The sequence below is a fragment of the Gavialis gangeticus genome, unplaced genomic scaffold (assembly GCF_001723915.1).
Source record: "Gavialis gangeticus isolate Ggan-Ray unplaced genomic scaffold, GavGan_comp1, whole genome shotgun sequence".
NCBI lineage: Eukaryota > Metazoa > Chordata > Crocodylia > Gavialidae > Gavialis > Gavialis gangeticus.
In genome coordinates, this window is record NW_017729009.1 from 12,895,080 (window position 1) to 12,917,253 (window position 22,174).

The window sequence follows — 22,174 nt, forward strand, 5'->3', positions numbered from 1 at the left end:
GACGCAGGGTTTTGGCAGCTTTGGATGCCTCTCTGGAAGAGATGCTGTAACATCATCACGGGTGTTATGCAGAAATGACAGGGGAAGGTGCTATGGCCTGTGTTTAGCAAAAAGTTGAACAGGATGGTCCTTCTGGCCCTAAAAACCGTGAATCCAAACCCAAGCCAAACTCCCAGCCTTCTGAGATCTCTTCATGGCTATGAATGGATGGAAGGGGCATCATACATTTATCCATACTCTGTATAAAACCTGTTTCCTTCAGCTCCACATCCAGTCGCCCAACCTCATTATGGGCTTCTCCTCTTCCCATCCTCACTGGCTTCAATCAGAAGCCATTTCACTGAAATCAGATTAGCACAAAACTAGTGCGAGACCCAACCTAGACATCTGTTTAAAGGGAGTTTGATTCACCATGACACTGGGGTCCTGAACATGAGGACACTTGAGTTGTCTTTCCAGATTTGCTACTGCCTTGCTGCATAGCTCCAGGAAGTGATTTCGGCTGAGATGTTCAAAGGTGAAAGCCTAAAACAAGGCACCTTAATTCCTTATTTAGTAGCCCGATTTTAAGAGCTGTTGAGATGAGTCATGTGAACAAGAACAACTCATGCGACTGTTTCCTGGAGGGGCTCCTGGCATCATCTCTTTCTGCAAGACCATGCCATTAGCAGGGGCCTTATCACCCATTAGTAAGAGTTATTGATGATTTCAGTCCAGCTGTAAATGCTCTGATGCTGGTAATAAGGGCTGCTGGGTATTAAAAGGAGTTTTACAAGCTCTGCTTATCTTCCATATAAATGTCATTTCACCCTGGCTTGTTGTTGGAGCTGCATTTTCGCAGCCTTCTGTATACATGGACAGGTTGAATTACTTTCAAGTCAGCACTTTGGAGGGATCATGGCAGCAAGCTTGTCAGGAGCACTGATCCATTGCCTGTAATAATTCTGGCTTGGGTCAGCGTGTAGTTCACATCCCAAAATGTCATTGTTGAGCCTGTAATTATTGTTTTTAATTTATGGTTCCTCCTACCGTGTGGGTTTGATTGCCACATTACAAAATGCTTTTTTTCCCTTTCAGTTTCCCCCTACTCATTTGTATGCACTGTTAAACCCTCCCTTCTCCATTTGACTCCACTGAAGCCCAAAATGAACATCAGGCTTTGGGTTGCTTCCCCTTCTAGGTACCTGCACACCAAGCTGCTGGGCTGAAAGCATTTCATTATCCTGGTGCTGCACTTTCCTTTGCAACACTGCCTTTCTGTAGGACCTACATAAAGAGCGGTTATGGGCAAATATTTCAGGAATAAGTCATTGGATCTAGTTATTGTTACTGTCTAAGTTTTCAATGATTTATACCGCAAAAAATCTTTTCTGCAGACAATTTGACTTATTTATTTAGTGGGGGCGGGGGCTTAAATAGCTTTATTTCTTTTCCATTGTCATTCAAGGTCATTCTGCAGAAAAGCAGATTTTGTGCTGGCTAGTCAATTGTCACACGAAGTTTGCAAAATTGTGTGAGCATCTCTCATGCATGCAAGTCCAGGTTTTTATGGGATTTGGATGTATTAGTAGGATGGTAATGTCAGTATTCGAGTTTATCTGTACGGTGGTGCTGAGCACAGAGGTCCTAGTGCAACAGGAGATGTCTCCTGCCCCTAGCACTCCATCCATGGTCTGACTAGACAAGGGGTCTCCTGATTTCTAGCCCAAAGTACCACTGCCCACTGAACTACTTTTGCCATAAGTATAGGCTTGAAACCCAAAGCTTTGATTAAAATACCCACACGTGAGAAAATTGCAGTTGATCTGAACGGTGAAACCCAGAAACATCCTTACTTGGGCAAAGAGCACATCAATATCCTGCCCTGAGTACAAGACCCGGTACCTCTACCTCCATGGATACATCTGGCAGGATCTGGCCCCTGCCCCCTCTGGAAAGGATATCATCTCCTCCCATGTCCTAAGCAAAACTGGCATCTTTAATGTAATATTCAGTGGAGGGGATATCATTAAAGTTCCCTATTACACATTAACATTACCCAGAAGCAGTGCTGCTGATATAATTTGCTTTGATTAGATATGTTGCTTTCAAAATTAGATTGTATCCCAGTCTCCGCACCCCTTGCTGGTCTCTTGCCCTTTCGCCATTATGGTCCATTATGGTTCAGAGCCCTTTCCTGCCCTGTCTGGTTTAATTTTACCTAATCTACCTTGACTCAGATGTATGGCTCCCCCAAATTGCCTCTCTCCATACCTTTCTGCTATGAAGTGGACCCTTCTCTGAGTGTGAGGATGATACTGTTGTTCATTTCTATAGAGGTCGTGCCTAGAAGCACCAGCCTAGGATGCCGTAAAGAAGGGGATGGTGTTTTGAGCACTGCTTTATACCCCAAGCGTTGCTTTGAATAAGCCAGGCCAGAGGTGCTCCCTTGAAGGTGCTGGTTTTTTTTCTCCACCTGAATTAAAGAGCAAACCAAAGAAAGGCAAAAAAAAAAAAATAAATAACCACAGCCCCTGGATGGCACCCCGGGCAGGCAGTCTCGGTCTGCGGCGGGCCCGACGTCGCGGGGGTTGTGATTTCCACGCGGGGTTATGGGTGCTGTAAAGGGATGTCGGTAGAAGCGGTGGAGCCGGGAAGAGGAAGTAGCAGCTTTCCGTAGCTGGCTATCAGACCGTGGCTGGTGTCTTTCCTGGAGCCTCCCCCGCAGCGTGGAAACGTGGCACTGCTGTAATGGAAGTTGGACCTAGAAGAGTGATTTGCATCGGTTCTTAATTGGGCACCATGGCAACAGGAGCCCAGGGGAAATGCTTGCAAACCGGCGCCCGGTGCTTGTCAAGGATGACACGACGGAGGCTGCTCCTTGGCAAGGAGTGGAGTAACCACGTGGGGCTGCGGCCATCTCCACTCGCTTGCTGGTGCCAGGGGTGGAGCTGGTGGCTGGGGACGGCTCTTTATCCGGGGAAATAAGCCCATGCCTGGGAAGGCATGCTTCTTGCTTCCTGCTCGGTCTGCCACGGTGCTGCCTGTCCCCCCTGCAACCTGCTGCATGCCACGCACAGGCTGTCCGTGTCACTTGTGGCACGTGTGCTGCACGTTACCCCCTCCTACCCCCGACCCGCACGATAAACCCAGAGGTTTCCAATAGGAATCCATGCTGTTAAAATCTTTGGTTCTTTGCCACAAAATGCTCTGTTATATTTCCATAGTCAAAAAGGGAGTGAAAGCTAAAAGCTGGCATTTTCCAAGGGGTGCGTTGAGTCTAGGCTGTAGTCTGAACCTCATCAGCTTCAAGCCTTCTTGGTCCTCCGCTCTTACTCCTGCCCGGTGGTGCTCATCCCTGCAAGGGCTGCGGCTGGGAGAGGGTGAGGTGGAGGGAGAAGAAGCCAGCCCGCAGGTCACAGCTTTGCTCTTGTCCAAAAGAGGACCTCCCACCGGGGTCCAGGGTCGTCAGCACTGTGGGAATGCAGTTTGCATCCTCCATGAGCATCTTTTTGCCCATCGCTACCCACCCTTCCTGTCCTGTACCTTCTTTGTGCATCACATGCGCCCACATCATATTTTCAAGTCAGGCCCTTGGGAATTATGCAGGTAAAGCGATTTTTCCATTCCACGACCAGTCAAGGATGCTGTCGGGTGACAAACACCACCTACAAAACGGCTCTGTGAATTAGCCATCGCTTCTTTTACCGCTGGCAGTTTCTGTTCAGCAGTTGCCAAGTTCCCTGTCTAGCAGCGACGGCATGGTTTGTGCATGTGTATTTTTATTAGGACTTAATTGCTGGGACATCGAAGGGCATCTTATCTGGAAGTGCTTCCAAAAGCATGCCCCTTGTTGCTTGTTAACCAGACTAGCCCAGCTTTGCTGCCTTTCTCCTTCCCCTCCTCTGCTCCATCTCACCCTGCACACTGCTTTCTTTTTATTTTGTTCTTTCTTTCAGTATTCAGAGGTGTCTCTCCCTGAAGTAGGCCTTTGTGGTGAAATCTAGGCCAGGCCAAGAATAGGGCCGAATGCCCCAGATTGTGGTTTCTGTCATTTCATAGATGCAAGGTTTGCTTTTCTCGGTACCAGCCCAGACGGTGACACCGTTGCAGTCTGGTACTTAAGGTCCCCGGGCCGTGCTGACCCAGGAAAACTGGAGGAGTGTTTGCAATCCGCTGGCAGACTTGGTATCTTCTCCAGCTGTGCAAGGAGCTAAGATGAATGAAGTTGCAAACAAGAAACCCCCAAGCCCCCTCTATTGCTGAATTCTTCTGTTTATTACAATACCCAGCCAGCAATCAATATCCATCTGGGGAGGAGGGGAAAGAAGAGTCTAAGGGATGCTCTAGGCTGCTTTTTCCTACCTGGAAAAGGAAACATTACAGATGCACAGCTCCACAGGCTGGGGGATAAGCAGGCCAAGGAACCGCAGGGGTTTGCAAGCCGAACTACTGGAGGCACCTCTTTCCCAGGGGCTGGGACTCTGAAATGCAAAGGGGAAACCTCTCTCCAGCTTGTGGGCAGCACCACATCTAGCTGCCACCTTTGTTTCCGCCAGGCAGCCCAGGCGCAGACACCTCTCTGCCCATCGCGGTGCCTCTCCCGTGCTGCCTTTCAGGCTGGGCCAGGCTGAGATTTCTACTTCATCAGGGGGCTGTCTCCATCATCGGGCACAAAACGGAAGCAGGTGCCTGACTGCTTGGCTGACTTAGTTTGCATATAACCTCCTGCCCCACTGCAGCCAAAGGGATGGGGAGCAGGTCCTGCATCCCGTCTCCAGACTGAGCTTTGGTCCCATCTGCTTTACCCGCGACAGTTCACGTGTGACGTCGTGCGTCGTGTCTGGCCAGCAAGCTTGTCAGGAGCACTGATCCATTAGTTTTAGATTGTGGATTTGTATAGGATGATTTGGATAGGGATGATCCTGGATTGAGCAGGGGATTGGATCAAATGACCCCTGGTCCCTTCCAGCCCCACTTCTCTACGATTCCCTGATGAGCAGCCCTCCCTGTCAGAGATGCCATTATAAAATTAGACCTGCCAGATGTGCGGCGGCATTCACCTGCCAGATGTGCGGCGGCATTCACTTGTCGCTCCTAGCAGCTTCGTGCACAGTAAGGGCTTCTGGGCAGCAGCCGTAGCAAAGGGCAGCAGTGAGTCCTTGCGATGAGCGGATCTCTCTACCAGGAGTGTCTTGAATGTATCATGCCTGGCTAATGAGCATCTGTGCTGGGCAGGGAAAGTGCAGCAGCCAGTGCTTCCCCCACCATCCTTATGCCTTAGTTGGGTTAGTCATCTTACACCCCAGGGACAGCTGCTAACCACCTCGATGAGCTGCCCTGGGCCTGTGCACCGTGGTCAGTGGGGTGAGCTCAGAGTGGCAGCTCCAGGAAGCCAGTCTTCTTCAAATGGCCGTGTTAGCTTGCTCTTTAGGGTACGGGCACAAGCAAGTTCCCAGGAGGTAAGCTGGGATGTGAAGTTACCGCAGGTCGGCTGCTCTATGGGAAGTGCCTGTGTGCACGCTTTTGTTCCTTGGTGAGCACAAGGTGCCTCAGTTGGGCGAGATGCCTGAAATTCCCATTGATTCAAGTGGCAGATGCTGGTGCTATGTTAGTAGGGGTGCCAAGAACCACTCGTTTAGGCCAATACGGGGCCTTTGGGGAGGCATCTAAGTGGTCTAAGCTGGCAGGATGGAAAGGCCATTTGCTTACCTTCATTATGAGCCCTTTTGCATTGCATTGGTGCATAGCCCTGGCTCCCCGGAAGCTGCAGGACCAGCGCCAAGATTCAACCCCGCTGTTTACGATCAGCAGTGCCCACTGCAGTTTCTCCAAAAGTCCTTCACCCTCCGGGAATTGGCAAGCATTGCATAAATGCCCTGGTCCGGCTAAGTGCTGTGAGTCTCTCCTATCTGTGCTCATTGCTGCAATGTTTATGGCCATCGCAAACCCCCAAAGAAGTGATATCAGCCGAGCTCGAACGACCAACCCTCATTTTCTTTGCAGAAAGACCAGCTGCCCCCACCGAACTCCACCTTATAAATATTCCAATCCCAATTTGCAGCAGTGCGAGGCAAAGCCAGATTGATGAATTATTTAAAGCTTTTACAAAATGTAGGCCTTTGGTTTATCTCCGAGCCGGCTTGCTTTATTGTATCAACAAATCCATCATTAGTAAATTAATTTCCCTCCCCTTGCTTGAGCAGGTTCTTGCTCTTGCCTGCTGACTTGCTTGGTTTGTGAATTGGTGCCAGATAATGCCTTAGGAAGGAGTCCCTGGCTTCCCTTTGTCACGTGGGGATGGCACCAGTGTCGCTCACTTTCCTTTTTTAAGTGGTTTTAATGCATCCAGTGCTCGTAAAAAGTGCCAACAAACAGCCTCAGAGGCTGAAGCCTTGCTTTTAGCTAAGCTGGGTCCATAGCCCTTTCAGTCCTTTGTCTCTCTGTGTGGAGAATACTCATGGGGCTGCCAATTTGGGGTAGGCTTGGACTGGTAGCGACCCGTCCACTGGGAACTAGGCTGAAATCAGCTTAACTCCCAGGGGACGCATAGAAGCCATTAGATGATGTTGCTGTTGCTGCTACAGGCTGGGTTTGAATGACAGGGTAGCTGGTAAAATGCATCTTATCTCACTGCCACCCGCATCTCCTCCACACCCATCTCAGATCATCTGCAAGGATAGGATCTGCAGAAGTGCCTGAGCTAGGAGCACAAGTGCAGGGAAAGTCAGTGAGAGGAGCTCGTGGGTCACTAGTGTGTGTTGGAAAATCTCAAAGCATGTACCAGAGAGGCCAAGGGAGTGGGGGGTGGGCTGGATTCACTGAGCCTCATTAGCAGCCTTCAACTCCCTGCAAGGGGGCTGCAAAGAGGATGGAGCTGGACTGTTCTCAGTGCAGGCAGATGACAGGACAAGGAGCAATGGTCTTAAATTGCAGCAAGGGAAAGTTTGGTTGGATATTAGGAAAAACTTCCTCACTAGGAAGGTGGTGAAGCACTGGAACAGGCTCCCTAGAGCAGTGGTGTAGTCTCCATCCTTGGAGGTTTTTGAGACAAAGCCTTGGCTGGGATGCTGTAGTTGGGGCTGGTCCTGCTTGGAGCAGGGGTTGGACTAGATGTGACCCCCTGAGGTCCCTTCCAACCCTCATTTTCTATGATTAACTGAGAAACCTGCACCAGGCCAGTGGAGCCAAAAGGGGTCCAGCACTGGACTGGTTGTCATGGGTTTGCTGGTGGCCTTGTACTGGGGGATCTCATAGCCCACTGCTCATTTCTGCATCGCTGCTGTTCTTGGCGGTTTTATACAGAGGGCAAAAGCAGAGGGGGAGGCTGAGAGGCAATGACTTGCCCAAGGTCACCACATCAGACATTGGCAAAGCTGGGGCTAGACTTGTGAGTGCCAGCTCAGTGCTTTCTCTGCCGTGTCTCTTAGCACAGTCTCTTAGCACAGTTGTGCTGGCTTGCAGACACCTATATTGATCCTGCAAAGCCTTTTATCCCACCAAACTGTGGAGCTGCTTGCAAATGTCTTTGCCGGAAAGCTGGTTGTGTCTTGGAGTTCCCCCATCCTTGCGGGTGCTTGGAGGCTGGCGATGCTTTCTGCAAAGGGTTCACATGTTGAGCCATCCCTCCAGGAGGTATTTCTCCAGCATCCCCGGCATGCTCTCCCCGCTGTCAGGCAAAGCACCGCGTCTGCTGCCAGACAGCGAGAGGCTTAATTTTCACACACACAGAGCTGGCTCCCAGATGCGATGGAAAACAAGACAGAGGAGCGTGTTCAAGTACAGCCGAGCACTAAATATTCAGTGCGACATGCAAGGGTTTAGCTGCACGCGTCTCTCTCGTGTGACCGAGGGCTGAGAAGATAGAGAAACAATTAGGTTTGAACTTAGGAAGGCCAGATCCAGATCCGCTCCAGTAATGACACTTCTGGTGGAAGAGGCAAGCCCCGAGAGGCTCCTCATAATTGGCTCTCGCATACTCTGGTGGGCAACAGCACAAAAGCCCAGATGCAGATAAAATATTCTGCCTTAGTGGTGCCAACTCCAGGGGTTTCAGCATCGCTGTCGTAGCAGAGAAGACTCGCATGCTAAGAGCCAAATCTGCCCTCTGCTCTCCCTGCTTGTCCTGAAAACCAGGGAATTGGAGGTCATTTTTTATCATCATCATTTTCAACACTGAACTGGAAATATAAAACCAGCGCGCGATGTGGCAGAAGCTTTAAATCAATGGGCGAGTAATACAATCACCAAGAAATCAGGCAGGAAGATATCATTGCTCAGGAAAGGTATTGTGGGTCCCTGGTATCTACAGTGGCATGCACGTGTCCCACAGCAGCTTCCCCAGAGGTGGCTCTTAAAACTTGCACTGCTTTCATTAGGGTGAATCAAGTGGAGGGGCTGCTCTTGTGAAGGTAGACGTCTTACAGGATCGTGTGGTAATGCTGTCACCAGCTGGGAAGCGATCCAATGCATGCTCTTTTCCAGGAACTGTTTAAATGGGAGCTCCTTTGAGCATATTGTATGGCACCTCGCTGCGTTCCAGCAACGTGATGACACCACACGATGCCATTGCATCAACGACTCACCCAGCTTGCAATGTTTGGGTACCACCAGTTTCTTACCAGGTCACGTTTTACTGAGTTTCTGTTAGAGAATATTTTTATAAAGAGGGGCAATATCATAATCATAATTTATCCAAAAACACCCCAAGGGTGAAGGAGTTTGATTAGCTATCCAAAATTTGTGCTTTGAGGACTGACATCATTTTTTTCTTCTTGTCTAGTTTTCTACTGGTCTTCTCCTGCCTCGTGCTGTCTGTTTTTTCAACCATCGATGAGTACCAGAATAGCTCTGAAGGGGCCCTCTACATCCTGGTAAGCTGAGAGTTGCAAATAAAAAAAGTGTGTGACAGTGAGGGGGAAATAACCTATAACACTATTGATTTTTTTAACCTGGACAAGCATTTGTGGTGCTGTATTCAAGAGGGGATCAGTCAGAGGCGGTGTCTGAAAGATGGTGATGTTTTTGGTAGCCGCATTGGTCTGCGACAAAAAGAAATGCAAAAATCTAGAACTCTTGCTCCGGAAATGATACCTTTTATAAGTATAAGATATTTGCATTTCTTTTTGAAAAATGGCCAGCTTAGACCACTTTTATAAAAGGTATCATTTCTGAACCAAGAGTGCTAAATTTTTGCATTTCTTTTTGAAAAATGGTGAGACATTTCAGGGGTGAAGAGGTATCCATCCTTCAAAAGGAAGGGAAAACACTGTCCCCTTATGAAGACCTTGGTGTGGATTCAACATGCTTTCCAACCATAAAGGCAGGCATAGCTTTCAAAGCAAAGGCCTGGCAGCCCCTGGTAGGAAGGGGTGGGTTGTTATAATCCTTAAACCCCTGAAGGTCCAAGGACCTTTCTTAAGATGAAAGTGCAAATTGGACTCCCAGTGTAAACAGGTGGAAGCTGGCAAAGTAACTCCTCATTCACTTGGCTTCATTATTCTCAGTTTTCTTCTCCCTCTCTTCTGGAGAGGCTATAGCACTGTATTTAGCTGCCCCTCACAGGACCAGCAGCACCTCCTGCTTATGCTGGATATAAACTTGAAGTCACTGAAGCTGCTCTGGGGTTGCACTGGTGTTAGTGAGCAAGGAGAGAATGGGGCTAAAAGTCTCATAAAGATGCTTAAGACCCAGGCAAAGAAAATTGTCTGTGCCATTGTCAGTTCTGTGTGTGTCTAAAGATCCTGCAGTGTTGTTGGTTGTAGCCGTGTTGGTGTGAGGACCGAGGCAGGCAAGGTTCTCGAGGTAAACGTGATAGCTCCTATTAGAGCAACTAAATCCATGACTAAATGCGATCTCTTTTATTAGACCAAGTAAATCTTTGGGTAAATGCGATCTCTTTTATTAGACCAACTAAATCCTTGGGTACATGCAATCTCCTTTATTAGACCAACTAAATCCTTGGGTAAATGCGATCTCTTTTATTAGACCAACTAAATCCTTGGGTACATGCAATCTCCTTTATTAGACCAACTCATTCCTTGGGTAAATGCGATCTCTTTTATTAGACCAACTAAATCCTTGGGTACATGCAATCTCCTTTATTAGACCAACTAAATCCTTGGGTAAATGCGATCTCTTTTATTAGACCAACTAAATCCTTGGGTAAATGCGATCTCTTTTATTAGACCAACTAAATCCTTGGGTACATGCAATCTCCTTTATTAGACCAACTAAATCCTTGGGTAAATGTGATCTCTTTTATTAGACCAACTAAATAGTTTGAAAAGTTGTTCTTTGCAAGCTTTGGGGCACACACACTCTTCTTCAAGCATAGGGACACCAACAGACTCTCTCTATGGTTGAAGAAGGGCGTTTGTGCCGGAAAGCTTGCAAAAAAGAATTTCTCCAACTGTTTAGTTGGTCTAATAAAAGAGCACATTTACCCAAAGCTTTTTGTCTGCCTAAAGACCCTGGCATGTTCTGGGCCTGAATATACAAGTAGTGAGAGGCCCTTTTAAAGAGATGCTGCTCCAGCCTAGGTGCTTCCCTCCCTGCCCTGCACTGTAAACATTTTGGTGCTGATTTGATCTGACATAAAGCCACATACTTTCCCTACTTAAACAGCTTGGCATGGCACATCGCATACGCTGACAATGCGGCTTCTGGTGACACGCTGAGTGATCGCTGGCAGAATTAGATACTTCCTCTGGCTCCCGAGATTCATTGTGTTCCCTGCTCTTTGTCTCTCCCTTCCTCCTCCCCCTCACCATCTCCCCACCCGATATCAAAAGCCAGTGAAAGCCTAATTAGAGCCCTGTCAGACTCTGCACACATGAAAGGCGAGATGAGCATCGTTAATATGGCGTGGAGGGGGAGAAAGTAACATACCAACGGCACACGACCGGCAGAGCTTCGACTCACGATAGTTTTAGTCCTTTCACTTTGAGGGTTGGAAGGACCCTAGTGAAATGCAGGATGGTACAAAGGGCTAGTCGACAGCCAAGCTGCTGAAAACCGGTGTGGGAGCAGCTGACACCATGGTCTGCAATACGCTGCTGGAGCACAGAAACCAGTGGGTGCTTTTTAAAAAAAAAAATGCAACACAATGGACTTTTGTTACCGACACAGCCTGTATTTAATCTGCAGTCTTTTCTCCCCCAGGCTTTGTTCTTGGACTAATTGCACGGTCTCCCTTGCAGGAAATAGTCACCATCGTGGTGTTCGGTGTGGAGTACTTCGTCAGAATCTGGGCTGCCGGGTGCTGCTGTCGATACCGGGGCTGGAGGGGAAGGTTAAAATTTGCTCGCAAGCCCTTCTGTGTCATTGGTAAGCCCTGCCTTGCCGTGGCAGGCTTGAGAAGTGAGGGCAACTCGCGTGGAGAGCGCAGAATGAGTACAGCGTGCGCCAGGCAGATCTGCGTGCTGGGGTTTGCTGTATGCCAGGAGGATGGGTGGCCGTGAACCGAACCTGGAGGTGTGACTGTGGCCAGTCTGAAATCTAGCTGAGGGGTCCTGGTATTGGTGTCCAGGTCCTGCAGGGAGCTAAAGGGCAAGTGCCTGCTAGGGAGAAGCCTGGCTTCCTGTGTATGTGTATGGATTGGATGCTCGTGCGGAGAGGAGAGAGGGATGGAGCTACGTTGCTGCCTTTCCATATCCTGAATGGGTGCTTGGCTCTGCCCAGGTCCCTGCATCAGTCGTGGCAGCCTGAGGAGGACATCACGTGCTCTTAGTGTAGCTGAGAAACAGGCATTTGGGAAATGTCTGGGAAGGAGAAGTTGGGTAACCCGCATGTCTGTCCCCGACGAATCACATCAGCTTCCTGCAGCTCCCATTTTGCCTCCCCATAAAATTGGCATTACCCGAATTATCATCACTGCTTTCCAGAGGTGAGCCCCAGGCACCACGGCTGGATCTAGAGCCTGACTGCAGGTACCCAAACCCCTAGGTATCGAGCGGAGGTGCTGTTTCTAAACCATAAGTCCTGAGGATTCAGGACTTATGGTTTGAGTCCACGTCTGGTACGTTCCCCTTAAAAATCCACCTGCTTTTCCTCCAACAAGAAAAAAGGGCTGAAATTGTCCTTCCTGAAATGGAGGCCTTCAGGTTTGCCTTAGTGATTGAGGCATTAGGTGTTCACATTGCAAGGTGGTCCCTACATGGACCATGTGTGGAACAAGGGCAGGCACTTTGGAGGTACTTATTCCAACCCAGAGCTGTTGCATCGTGCATCAAACCAGAGCTCAGTCCTTGGACTCTTGGCTCCATTTGTCCAAGAGGGGGAAGAGCAAGGAGAGGAGGAATGAGAGTTTCATTCAGCCATGCAGTGGATCAATGTCTTGAGGTTAACATTGGCTTGCCTGGCATTATACCTCCTCCAGGAGGCACGACCGATACAGCCCTTGCTCTCTGCAGTATGCACACACCTGTTCCCCTGATGGAGAGCTGGTAGGTGTTAGCATCTTTGCTGGTTGCTCTCCTGCTCTGGAAGGGGGACGGTGAATGATATAGGGTTAGGCGCTATGTAAATGTAGGTGCAAGAGCAGACTAGCTGAGGGCATGAAATGAAGTGGGAAATCTGAGACTCTACTTGGCTTTGGCCAGGCAAATGTGGAGGAGGCAGTGTGCATCTCTCAGTTGGCACAGCCGATAGTACCACTGGATGATGGCACCAAACTAACTCCAGATTATAAGGGAAGGCTAGAACAGAGGTAATGTCTGAGGGGTTGAATGACTCCATCCGAGCGCCAGTGTCATTGTACCGAGAAAAATGAGCTGGATATGCCAGTTTGGAAGAGCCCACCCAGGGGCGGTGGGGCTGATGGTTGGTCTACGAGGCCTCTGATGAGCCATCTCATGCTCCTTCCTTGCAGACATCATGGTGCTGATCGCCTCCATCGCCGTGCTGGCCGCGGGATCCCAAGGGAACGTCTTTGCCACGTCAGCACTTAGGAGTTTGCGGTTCCTGCAGATCCTGCGCATGATACGAATGGACCGCCGAGGAGGCACTTGGAAACTCCTAGGCTCCGTTGTCTATGCCCACAGTAAGGTGAGCGACACCTGGGCAGCTAGACTGGTCTCTGTGTCTTTGCTGATTTATTATGCTATGTGTTTGACTGTCATTTGTAGGAAGCATCTTGGACAGGAGCTGCACTAATGACCTTCAAAACCAGGATGCCTTGGGATGAGTAATTAGCGCCTGTTTATACCAAAGTGCATGTTGCAGAGGGGATGCAACACTGAACGTTTTCCCCACTGGAGTCAGCTATCAGAGGGCACCACGATCCGCCCCCAAATCAGTGGGAAACGGGGCATTCGTACTAGTCACAGAAGTGATCCCCGGTGTATGGCATTATCAGCCTTTCCCCAGTTGGAGAAGCACTCAATCACATTTTGTTTCCTGTCACTTAATTTAAGCAATATCTGGCCTATTTCCTGATATTTGCTTCCTTTTGAAACCTTAGCAGACATCTCAGAAATGATACTTCCTTCATCTGCTCTTGTATTGACATGCCCCAAAACTGTAACCGTTTAAAGAGGCATGATCTACCCTGGCACATGTAGGTGATATCACCCTGTTGCCCTTCTTCTACAACAGGCTGAGTGTGGTTGTAAAGAGTCTCAACTAACTGTTCAGGCCTGCTGAAGAATAATTTTAGGGTTCAGATGCTGGGGGTGCAGGAAAGCGTGTGCCATCCTATTCCACCTACAGTTTAGTAAAATGAAACAATATCTTGATTTTTGACTTGGCACCTTTGGTTATTGAAGGCTTCACCTTTCTTTGAAAGAATAGGCATGGTTCAAGTGTGTTCTCGTTTCTGTGCAGTGTGAATGCAATATTAAAAGAAGGGGGGAAATTAAGTGCTGCTTCCTCTTTCTGCACCGTTATGTGCATTGTCCTGCAAGTGAAACCCTACATTTGAGGAAACCAGAAACAAGGTGATATACCTAGAGGCTTTCCTGATGGATTGCAAACTCCATCCACATTTCTCTCCACACATTCAGAGCTAAACTCCACCCAAATGAGAACCAAACTATATGTTCGTATGACGCCAAGTGAGCTGCAGCCAACCCCATGCAAATCCCACTTGCTCTTCTTCACACGCATGCAGTTAGACCAGTCTCTTGTTTCTGCTACCAAGTATTCTCCAAATGAATATTAAGCCCAGAGGGGTGCTTTTCCTAAACAGGGTGAAATAAGCTACATTACCTCATACCACATTACCCCTGTCCGTGAAACAGGGCGTTGTCACATCCAAAGGGCCTTGAAATTAGGATATAAAATCCAGATGCAAACTTTGCAGCTGGTTCCCATGTAGATGCAGATGTGCTCCCAGCGCAGAATCGGGCCCCAAGTGATGTGGTCTCAGTTTTGCACCGTACCGCAGATTGCCCCCGTGTGACTTAGCTCAGCTGTCTGTGTCTCGGTGCCAATGGAGAAATCCATCCTTCCTTCCTCTCAGCCTTTACCTCATCCCTTCACATTGTCCCTTCAGGGCAGGGGGGGGTCTCTGATTTATTACAGAAAAAGCCCCCTGTCTCGGCTCTCCCGTAAGATGACAACTACTATTACTAGACGGAAAGTCTAATGGGAAGGTTCAGCTCTGCAAGCCTGTCCCTGCCTTTGGGAACACCCTTGAGGGTGACAGTCCCTTTATTTCGTCCTCTTTCCTACCTGTCTTGCAGGAGTTGATTACTGCCTGGTATATTGGCTTCCTCTGCCTCATTCTGGCCTCCTTCCTGGTGTACTTGGCTGAGAAAGGAGAGAATGACCACTTTGATACCTACGCAGATGCACTCTGGTGGGGTCTGGTGAGTAATTTCTACAAAACAGCTGCCTGCTATTAAAATGAAATAGCCATCAACCCTCCATCTTCTCTTAGGAGGGGAATTGACTTATGAGCGGTTGGTTAGCGTCATTATTAAATGATTCTGGGCTACTCAAATTAGATATCTCTCTCAAATGACCCTTTTTAGAAAATGCTGCAGTGTCTCCTTCCGTGAATTATCTGAAGCTGGGAAGGCAGCAGAAAAGCTCCCATCTGCTCTCAGGGGTAGATGAAGACAGCCTGAACCATGTACTTTGGCATGAATGGGCCAAAACCCCCCAGCTATTTTACTGGGTTATTAAATGGAGTGCCATCCAACTTTGGAGGCAGGGGGTTAATGGTGGCACATTGAAATTTGGACTATAGGGCTGCTGTCTTAAATGTGGGAGCGGTTTAAGAAGACAAGGTTGGAGAGGCATTTGTTTGGGGTGGCTTGGGAGCTGCAAATCTGTGCGGAAGGTTGGACTCAATGACCTTGAAGTCCCTTCCAAACTTTGGACTCTATCAACCCTGGAGAGGTTGTGGATGCCATCAGCAGACTGGGAGGTGATCAGCTCTTCTTTTCAGTCCTGAACAGAGCGATCAACACAGCAGAAACTTCATGGTAGTAACCAAGGGACTCATTCTGGGTATTGAATTTGGCAAACGAAGAGATTCTCATTAGCTTCTATGAGCATAGGAGCAGACACCTAGCATAAGCAGACAAGCCGTGGTACAGCACTTGTGTTTCTATGGGTCCTTGGGAATACCATAGGCACAATTCCCACAGGGGTATTACAGCTCCATACTTCCCCCTTGCATGGGATTAGTTGTTCTGCAACAGTTGAGCCATGTCCATCCAAGATGCCGCATTACAAAAATGCGGCTCTGATCATTTATTTTGACAAGTGCTGCTTGCTTTTAATTATTTATGATCATTCTTCAGAGCGTGCGGTTAAATGCACTGTTGTATATTTTTGTAAGATTAATGGGGTCTTTGTAATAGAAAAGGCCTCGCTACTGAAGGCACTCTGCTATTAAATCTTGGCTGACGAGGGAGGAAAGGGCACTGCTTTAGTTTTTCTGTGCGCATGTTTGTGCGTGTGCGTGTGAATTATTGGATTAGCAGATTGACAAAGAAGGAATTAATGAGGTTTTAATCTACTTTGTTCATTGTTCTCCTGCTCCGGCACTTCCGGAAGCCAGTCTGGGCCTCATTGCAAAGCTTGCAAGACCCGCAAGACCCGCCAGCAGGGTCCTGACCAGGATCCATGATCTGAACAGCTCCAAGCTTTGGGAAGAGTCAGCTGATTCAACAAAGGGGCCACAAACCTGCTGTGAAGTCAGTCCAGTGGTTTTTAAGTGCATTGATTACAGTTAGAAAAACAGAGCAGGGCTTGATGCAACCAGAGAGCAAAACCAAGAACTAGTCCAAACCCAGGTGCCACCCCGATCTGGAGTCAGATGGGCTCAAAGCTGTCCTTCCTGCTGATCCAACTCAGATCTCAAAAAGGAGGGAAAGCACTGCAAGCAATTCATTGAGTGTTTTTCCTTCCTTTTTTTCCCGTTAAAACACAATACTTAATTGAAAATTTGGCCTGGGGTAGTGGCGTGTGGTTCTCAGCATTTCCCAAGGCCATTACTGAGCCTTCGTTCTCATTCCTGCTTCATTGCTTTCCCTTGCATGAGGTCTGAGTTCTGGAAATCAGGGAAGTTCAGGATTTGTGGGTGAAATCAAGTGAACAGAATTTATGCCATCGCCTCCAGCAGGGTCAGATTTCTACCTCCAATCCTAGTTTTTGCAAGTTGAGCCTATCTCTGGTAAGAACAGGCTGTATATTAACATGGTCCTGGCTATTCACTGTGGCCCTAAAAAAAGGATTAGTGGCCCTCGAACTGAAAATGAATGGCACAGGAGAGAAGATAGCTCAGAAGAGCGAGATTCGCCTGGTTTGAAGGAGTGTACTTGTATTTTTAATACATTCTTCAACTCTCATTGTTATAAAATTTAAAAAAAAAACCCAACCCAAATGTGCTTTATTAATGTATTTATTCTGGAGGAATTTTGCATCACACATTACAGGGGCTGTAAACTCTTTGGGGCAGAGGGGTTGTCTCATGCATTTGCAGCATGCTCTGTTTATCCTCTAGATTGAAGAAAGTCTCTGCGTTGAAGGGGAAGGTGTCCTTTCCCAAAATCAGTGTAAACAGTGCTCGCTGACTTCAGGAACAACTTGTGCTAAGCTTTTCCAACCACATTAAGCTCCCTACCTTGTGTCCTAGAGTAATAGCAGCCTTGGAATTGGCAGGACGTGTTTAGTTTAAGGATGGTCTAAAACTTTTGAAATGAAGGGCTTTGAGCTTTACCCACTGTGCAGTTAAACAGAGTACAAACAGACAGTGGGGCCAAAGATTTCTTTTTCACTGAAGTGGTTTATGCACTTGGCTGATAGATAGCTGGGGTTTGTTACAATATAAGCAGTAGATAAAAAAAAATTGGGACTGTGTTATGCATTTAAGCAAATTATGCACTTATTTGATATGCATATAAGTAGTGTCCACTGCTTAGACCACCTAGTACAATGCCTAAATACCCTTTTAGGGTGTTTGGCATCTGCAGTTGTTTCCTTGTCTAAAAGTAGGTCTGAGTCATAAGTCCAGCATCCCAAGCATTTTTGGGGAATGTCTGTAGCCTGTTCAGTGGCATCCCCCCAGGTCACTCTGGGCTATAAACCGTTCGTTAACAATTCAGTGATTACCAAATAAAGCGGTGTCAAGTTTGTGATTCCATATAGAAGAGCCATTCATATGCTAAATGCTTTGTCTAAATGGCATCTAATTGATAGTGCTCTTAATACTTCTGATTAGAAACTGCTGTGGGGAAAGCCAGTAATCAAGACTCGTACTTATTTATACATAATTTTGTTTTCAGCTGACACGCACGCAGCTTCACTAAGCACATGGTGTGGGTTTAGGGATGCTGTTTTAGACTTCAGAGGTGTCGGTGCCCAAGCAGGTGGAAAGGATAGCAGCTTTCATCTGAGCCCTAAGAGTCCAGCTGGCAGAGGGTATGTGGAAAGCTTTCTGAATCAGATCATTTCTGCTGGCTCTGCCTCCACTTTCTGTCTGGACCATCTGGGAAGGCTGGGTCCTGGGCTGACATGTCCCTGCCTAGGGCAGCCTTTCTGGCACTAAAAGCCACCCATCAAAGTCGTCCCCTGCCCATCCTTAACCAAGGAAACCCAGAAAATAAATCTCTGCTTGTATCTGTTTCCCCATTTTATAGTAGGTAACAACCAAATTTCTCCTCTGCTCTCACAACATGAACATAACAACCTTCCAGCCCTGCCTGGAACAGCATCGCAATACTGCTGGGGGGAAAAATAAAATTTCTAAATTAGGATGTATGAAGCAGCAGTAATTCATACCGTCAGCGTAATATGGTATTTTGAAATTGGAATGGAAACCAGTTAATAAGCACTGTTGGAAAGATTAGGAATAAACAGTTTCAAATCTTTATGCATGCAAACAGCTCTGCCTGATTTGCAAAAGCCTCGGCTGAGATGCTAAACAAGAGCGTGGGGGCCACTGTGTTATTGTTCTCAGTCCTGAAGGAGCGATCCAGTCTCCGACAGGGAGGTTTTGGACCAGCAGAAGCATTTGCAGCAGATGGCAATAACCTAGATCTGTCTCTGGGGTGGTAAGAGCTGCCCATCCTGTGTGACTGCAATGAAAGCTTGCACCGTCTTCCCTGGAGCGGGGGGGGGGAAGGGGGTTGCTTTGCGGTTCTGGCATGGGGCTGCGGTTTGGAGGATCTTGCCTCAAATTTCTTGTTGCACCCCTTTGCAGCCTTGGGCAAGGCCAGCTGAGGACAGGGCATAATATGGTGTTCGGGCTGCTCTGATCGAAGGAACGAAGGGACAGATCGGGGAGAGAGGAGGTATGGCCAAGCTGAGATGCTGCACCAGGCAGTAGCTGTCTTGAAGAGAGAGACACAAGCAGCTTCCTCAGCTGGCACAGGCATTAACTCAGGCATAGATACATGTGGTCACTGGAGCAAACAGGCTTTGATGTTGTCTCGTCTCCCTCCTAGATCACACTGACGACCATCGGCTATGGGGACAAGTACCCACAGACCTGGAACGGGCGCCTCCTCGCTGCCACTTTCACCCTTATTGGGGTTTCCTTCTTTGCCCTCCCTGCTGTAAGTAAGCAGCTGAATATAACAAGCCTTATTGCTATCAGCCAACTTCGGGGGGGCCTTGACCTCGGGGGGCTGAAAGTGCGCCGGTGCACGCCTCTCCAATTGCATGGGGTCATGACATCTGAACGAATTGGGCCGGCTCCAAATTCAGGACGTTGTTCTGCCAGAATAACTAGCCTGTGAAAACTTTTGCCCAGCTCTTTTTCCCCACCGGCATCTGCACAGTCCAAAATTATCTCCAGCCAACAACTGAGTGAATTTTTTTTTCCCCCACTCGCCGGGATTATTTTGATGTGGGTTTAAAGAGGGCACTGCACAGACGTGCTTTTTTTTTCCCTGCCTGGGGATCCTGGGTTGGCTGCAGCGTGGAGGGAAGGGCTTGTGTTGTATTGCAGTGTTTGTGGGAAGGGAAGCTGGTTGCCCTCGTGGCATGGCCTGTTGTGGCGTTTTAGAGGGGATGGTGTTGGGTAGGAAGTGAATGAATCGGAGGAGAAATGTGGTCGCGTGAGAGCTGCCACAAACACAGCTGCAAAGCACAAGTCCAGTGTGTGGCCCACTGAAAACAGTCCTGTTTCTTTCTTTCAGGGCATTTTAGGTTCTGGGTTTGCTCTGAAGGTTCAGGAACAACATCGGCAAAAGCACTTTGAGAAGAGGCGAAACCCTGCAGCTGGCCTGATTCAGGTAAGCAAGCAGCAGCCAGGGGCAGGAGCCCCCAGCACCAATGCTAGACCCACATCGCGTGGGCTTTTGCACTGCTTGGGATCACTCGGTCTCATCCAGCAAAGAGGAGCCCTGGGAAGCATCTCCAGGGCAGTTTGGATGTTTGCACATGTTATATATAAGGAACAACCCCTGGTTTTGAAGGCCTGGGTGTTAAGAAGCCAGGTCTGGTTGGACAGCCCAAAGGCAATTGCATTCGGGGGTTAATTTGGGGAGAACTGTGTATACTATTTGGGGGTTAATTTGGGGAGAGCTGTGTATACTCATGCAAGTGAGGGAATCTTAATCCAGCCAAGTTAGGCCCAGTGCAGGCAAGGATGGCATGTGTCGCCTCCACCACGGGCTCCCAGCGCACCCCAGCTTCTCCTCCTGAGAAATGGTAATGGGTCGCTATGAAGTCCACTCTGTCAGCCACACTCTGCCCAACCCATGGCTGACTCCATGGACAAGATCCTCAGCCCCCCTTTTATATACTGCCCCACTTGTACAGCAGGCAGGGAGCTGGCATACTACATTGGGGTGAAGTGAAGATGCTCTGCCTGAACTTGTGGGGAAGTGGCCCCTCTAGGCCAGTATAAATAGCTGAGGGATGGTAAGTTGTCCTAATGCCACCGTCTCCACCATCCCGTCATCCTCAAATGAGATGGCATGTAGTCCCAGGTCTTCACCACTGACCGGCTAATGGAAAATGACCCACTTTAGTCGTAGGACCCATCCATCTTCCTCAGGATTTGACACTGCTACTAAACGGAGGAGCATTGGAAAGGCAGCCAGTGCAAAACAGAGTCGTATGTGCGCTTGCCCGCTTGTTGTCAGGCCCTCTTTATTAAATGTAGGATTGGAGCACCTGTGGCCCCATAGTCAAGGCAGGCCTGATCTCATGCCATCATAGTCATTGGGACTTCACCCAAAGCCCAGCAGTTCCCCAAACCCCCATTTCTCCATAGGAAGGAGCTCTTACTTGGTCTTACACAGAAGAGTGCCTTGAAGGGACAGGCAAAACGACAGCAAAAGTGAATCCAGCAGCCCCACAGGCAGGTCTCCAGTCAGGAGCCTTTGTATTCAAGCCTTTCAGATACACTGGGTCACATTTTTTGCAAAAACTCTGGAAAAGGTGGAAAGGTGACAGTTCGAGGCAGTGTGGAAGGTGCCAGACAACAGCTGGCGACTGGTGTTGCTTAAAAATAAATGCAAGGAAATCAGCCATGGGATAGAAGCATATGCTGTCCGCCAAGCTGGGGAAGCAAAGTAACAAAACCCAGCTTCACTTAATTAGCGCTAATGCAGACAAATTCATTACGGCAGTCTGTTTCCCCCCAAACTGGTTTTATGCAAGGAGAAATTTTTTTATTGATATGATACGAGGCAGCATTCAGGAACACTTTTTTTAAACCAAGAACAGATGTCTGTGCATACGGCTGCCTGGATCCACAGCTTAAAGATTTTGAAAGTAACATCACTTTAAAAAAAAATGGGGGAAAAAACCCTCAAAACCCCCAAGCTAGTTAACTCTTTAGTGGCCTGTAACAGGCATTTGATGCATCATCTGTCAATCACTGTAAGTCCTTAGCACCAGGAAAAGGCATTTCTGATGCAAAAGGTTAGATGAGAGGAGTAAGGTGTCATCCTCTAAGTCAAAAAAAGAAGTGAGTTTTGAGGTCCCTGAAAATATAGACCAATTACGGCCAAATTCTCCTCTCATTTGCACTATTATTAGACAGCAGGGCCACTTGATTTTGATTAATGAGGTTATGCCAATGTATAACTCGTCTGAGGAGCATAAGGATCCGGCCAAAGACAGTGCTTGAAGGTAGATGGGCTGTTTCCATGTCCGTTCAGCACTGTGCGAGCAAGAAGTGCACCATTGGGAACTATGGCAGGGCACCAGCTCGAGAACAGAATCAGGTCCAAAGAGTGGCTCCGTGGCTGCTGGAGCCAGCAGTTTTGTAAAGCAAAAAAAAAAAGAGCTTCCTCAAGTAGGCTGAGATGCCTGTAGTTAACACCCCCGCCCTTTGCCTAGCACAGAAGATGAAACCCAGTGCCGGGCAAGTGGATATGGCTGCTGTTTCTGAAAGGGAGTTTCAGAGGTGCTGAGCGCACGCAGCTCTCACCGAGCCAGTGGGGGTTATGAGTAACAGACTCATAGGAAGTGAGGGCTGGAAAGGAGCTCAGGAGGTCCCATCTAGTGCAGCCCCCTGCTCCAAGCAGGACCAGCCCCAGCTGCACCATCCCAGCCAAGGCTTTGTCTACCCGGGTCTTAAAAACCTCCAAGGATGGAGACTCCCCCACCACTCTGGGTAACCCCTTCCAGTGCTTCACCACCCTCCTAGTGAGAGAGTGTTTCCTAATATCCAACCTCAACTTTCCTTGCTGCAACTTGAGCCCATTGCTCCTTCTGTCATCTGCCCCCACTAAGACCAGCTCAGCTCCGTCCTCTTTGCAGCCCCCCTGCAGGGAGCTGAAGG

The 22,174-nt window shown here is 48.4% G+C and overlaps 1 protein-coding gene across 1 annotated transcript in view; it reads left to right on the plus strand.

Annotated features, from left to right (window-relative positions):
* Positions 1-22,174, plus strand: part of KCNQ2 (potassium voltage-gated channel subfamily Q member 2) — a gene marked incomplete at its 5' end in the record, with an annotated part of 109,175 nt that overhangs the window by 30,994 nt on the left and 56,007 nt on the right. The window contains 6 exons of the mRNA XM_019509754.1: positions 8,762-8,852; positions 11,181-11,307; positions 12,851-13,026; positions 14,664-14,789; positions 18,879-18,989; positions 19,575-19,670. Of these exons, the coding sequence (XP_019365299.1) occupies positions 8,762-8,852; positions 11,181-11,307; positions 12,851-13,026; positions 14,664-14,789; positions 18,879-18,989; positions 19,575-19,670 (727 nt within the window). The remainder of the gene's footprint in view (positions 1-8,761; positions 8,853-11,180; positions 11,308-12,850; positions 13,027-14,663; positions 14,790-18,878; positions 18,990-19,574; positions 19,671-22,174) is intronic.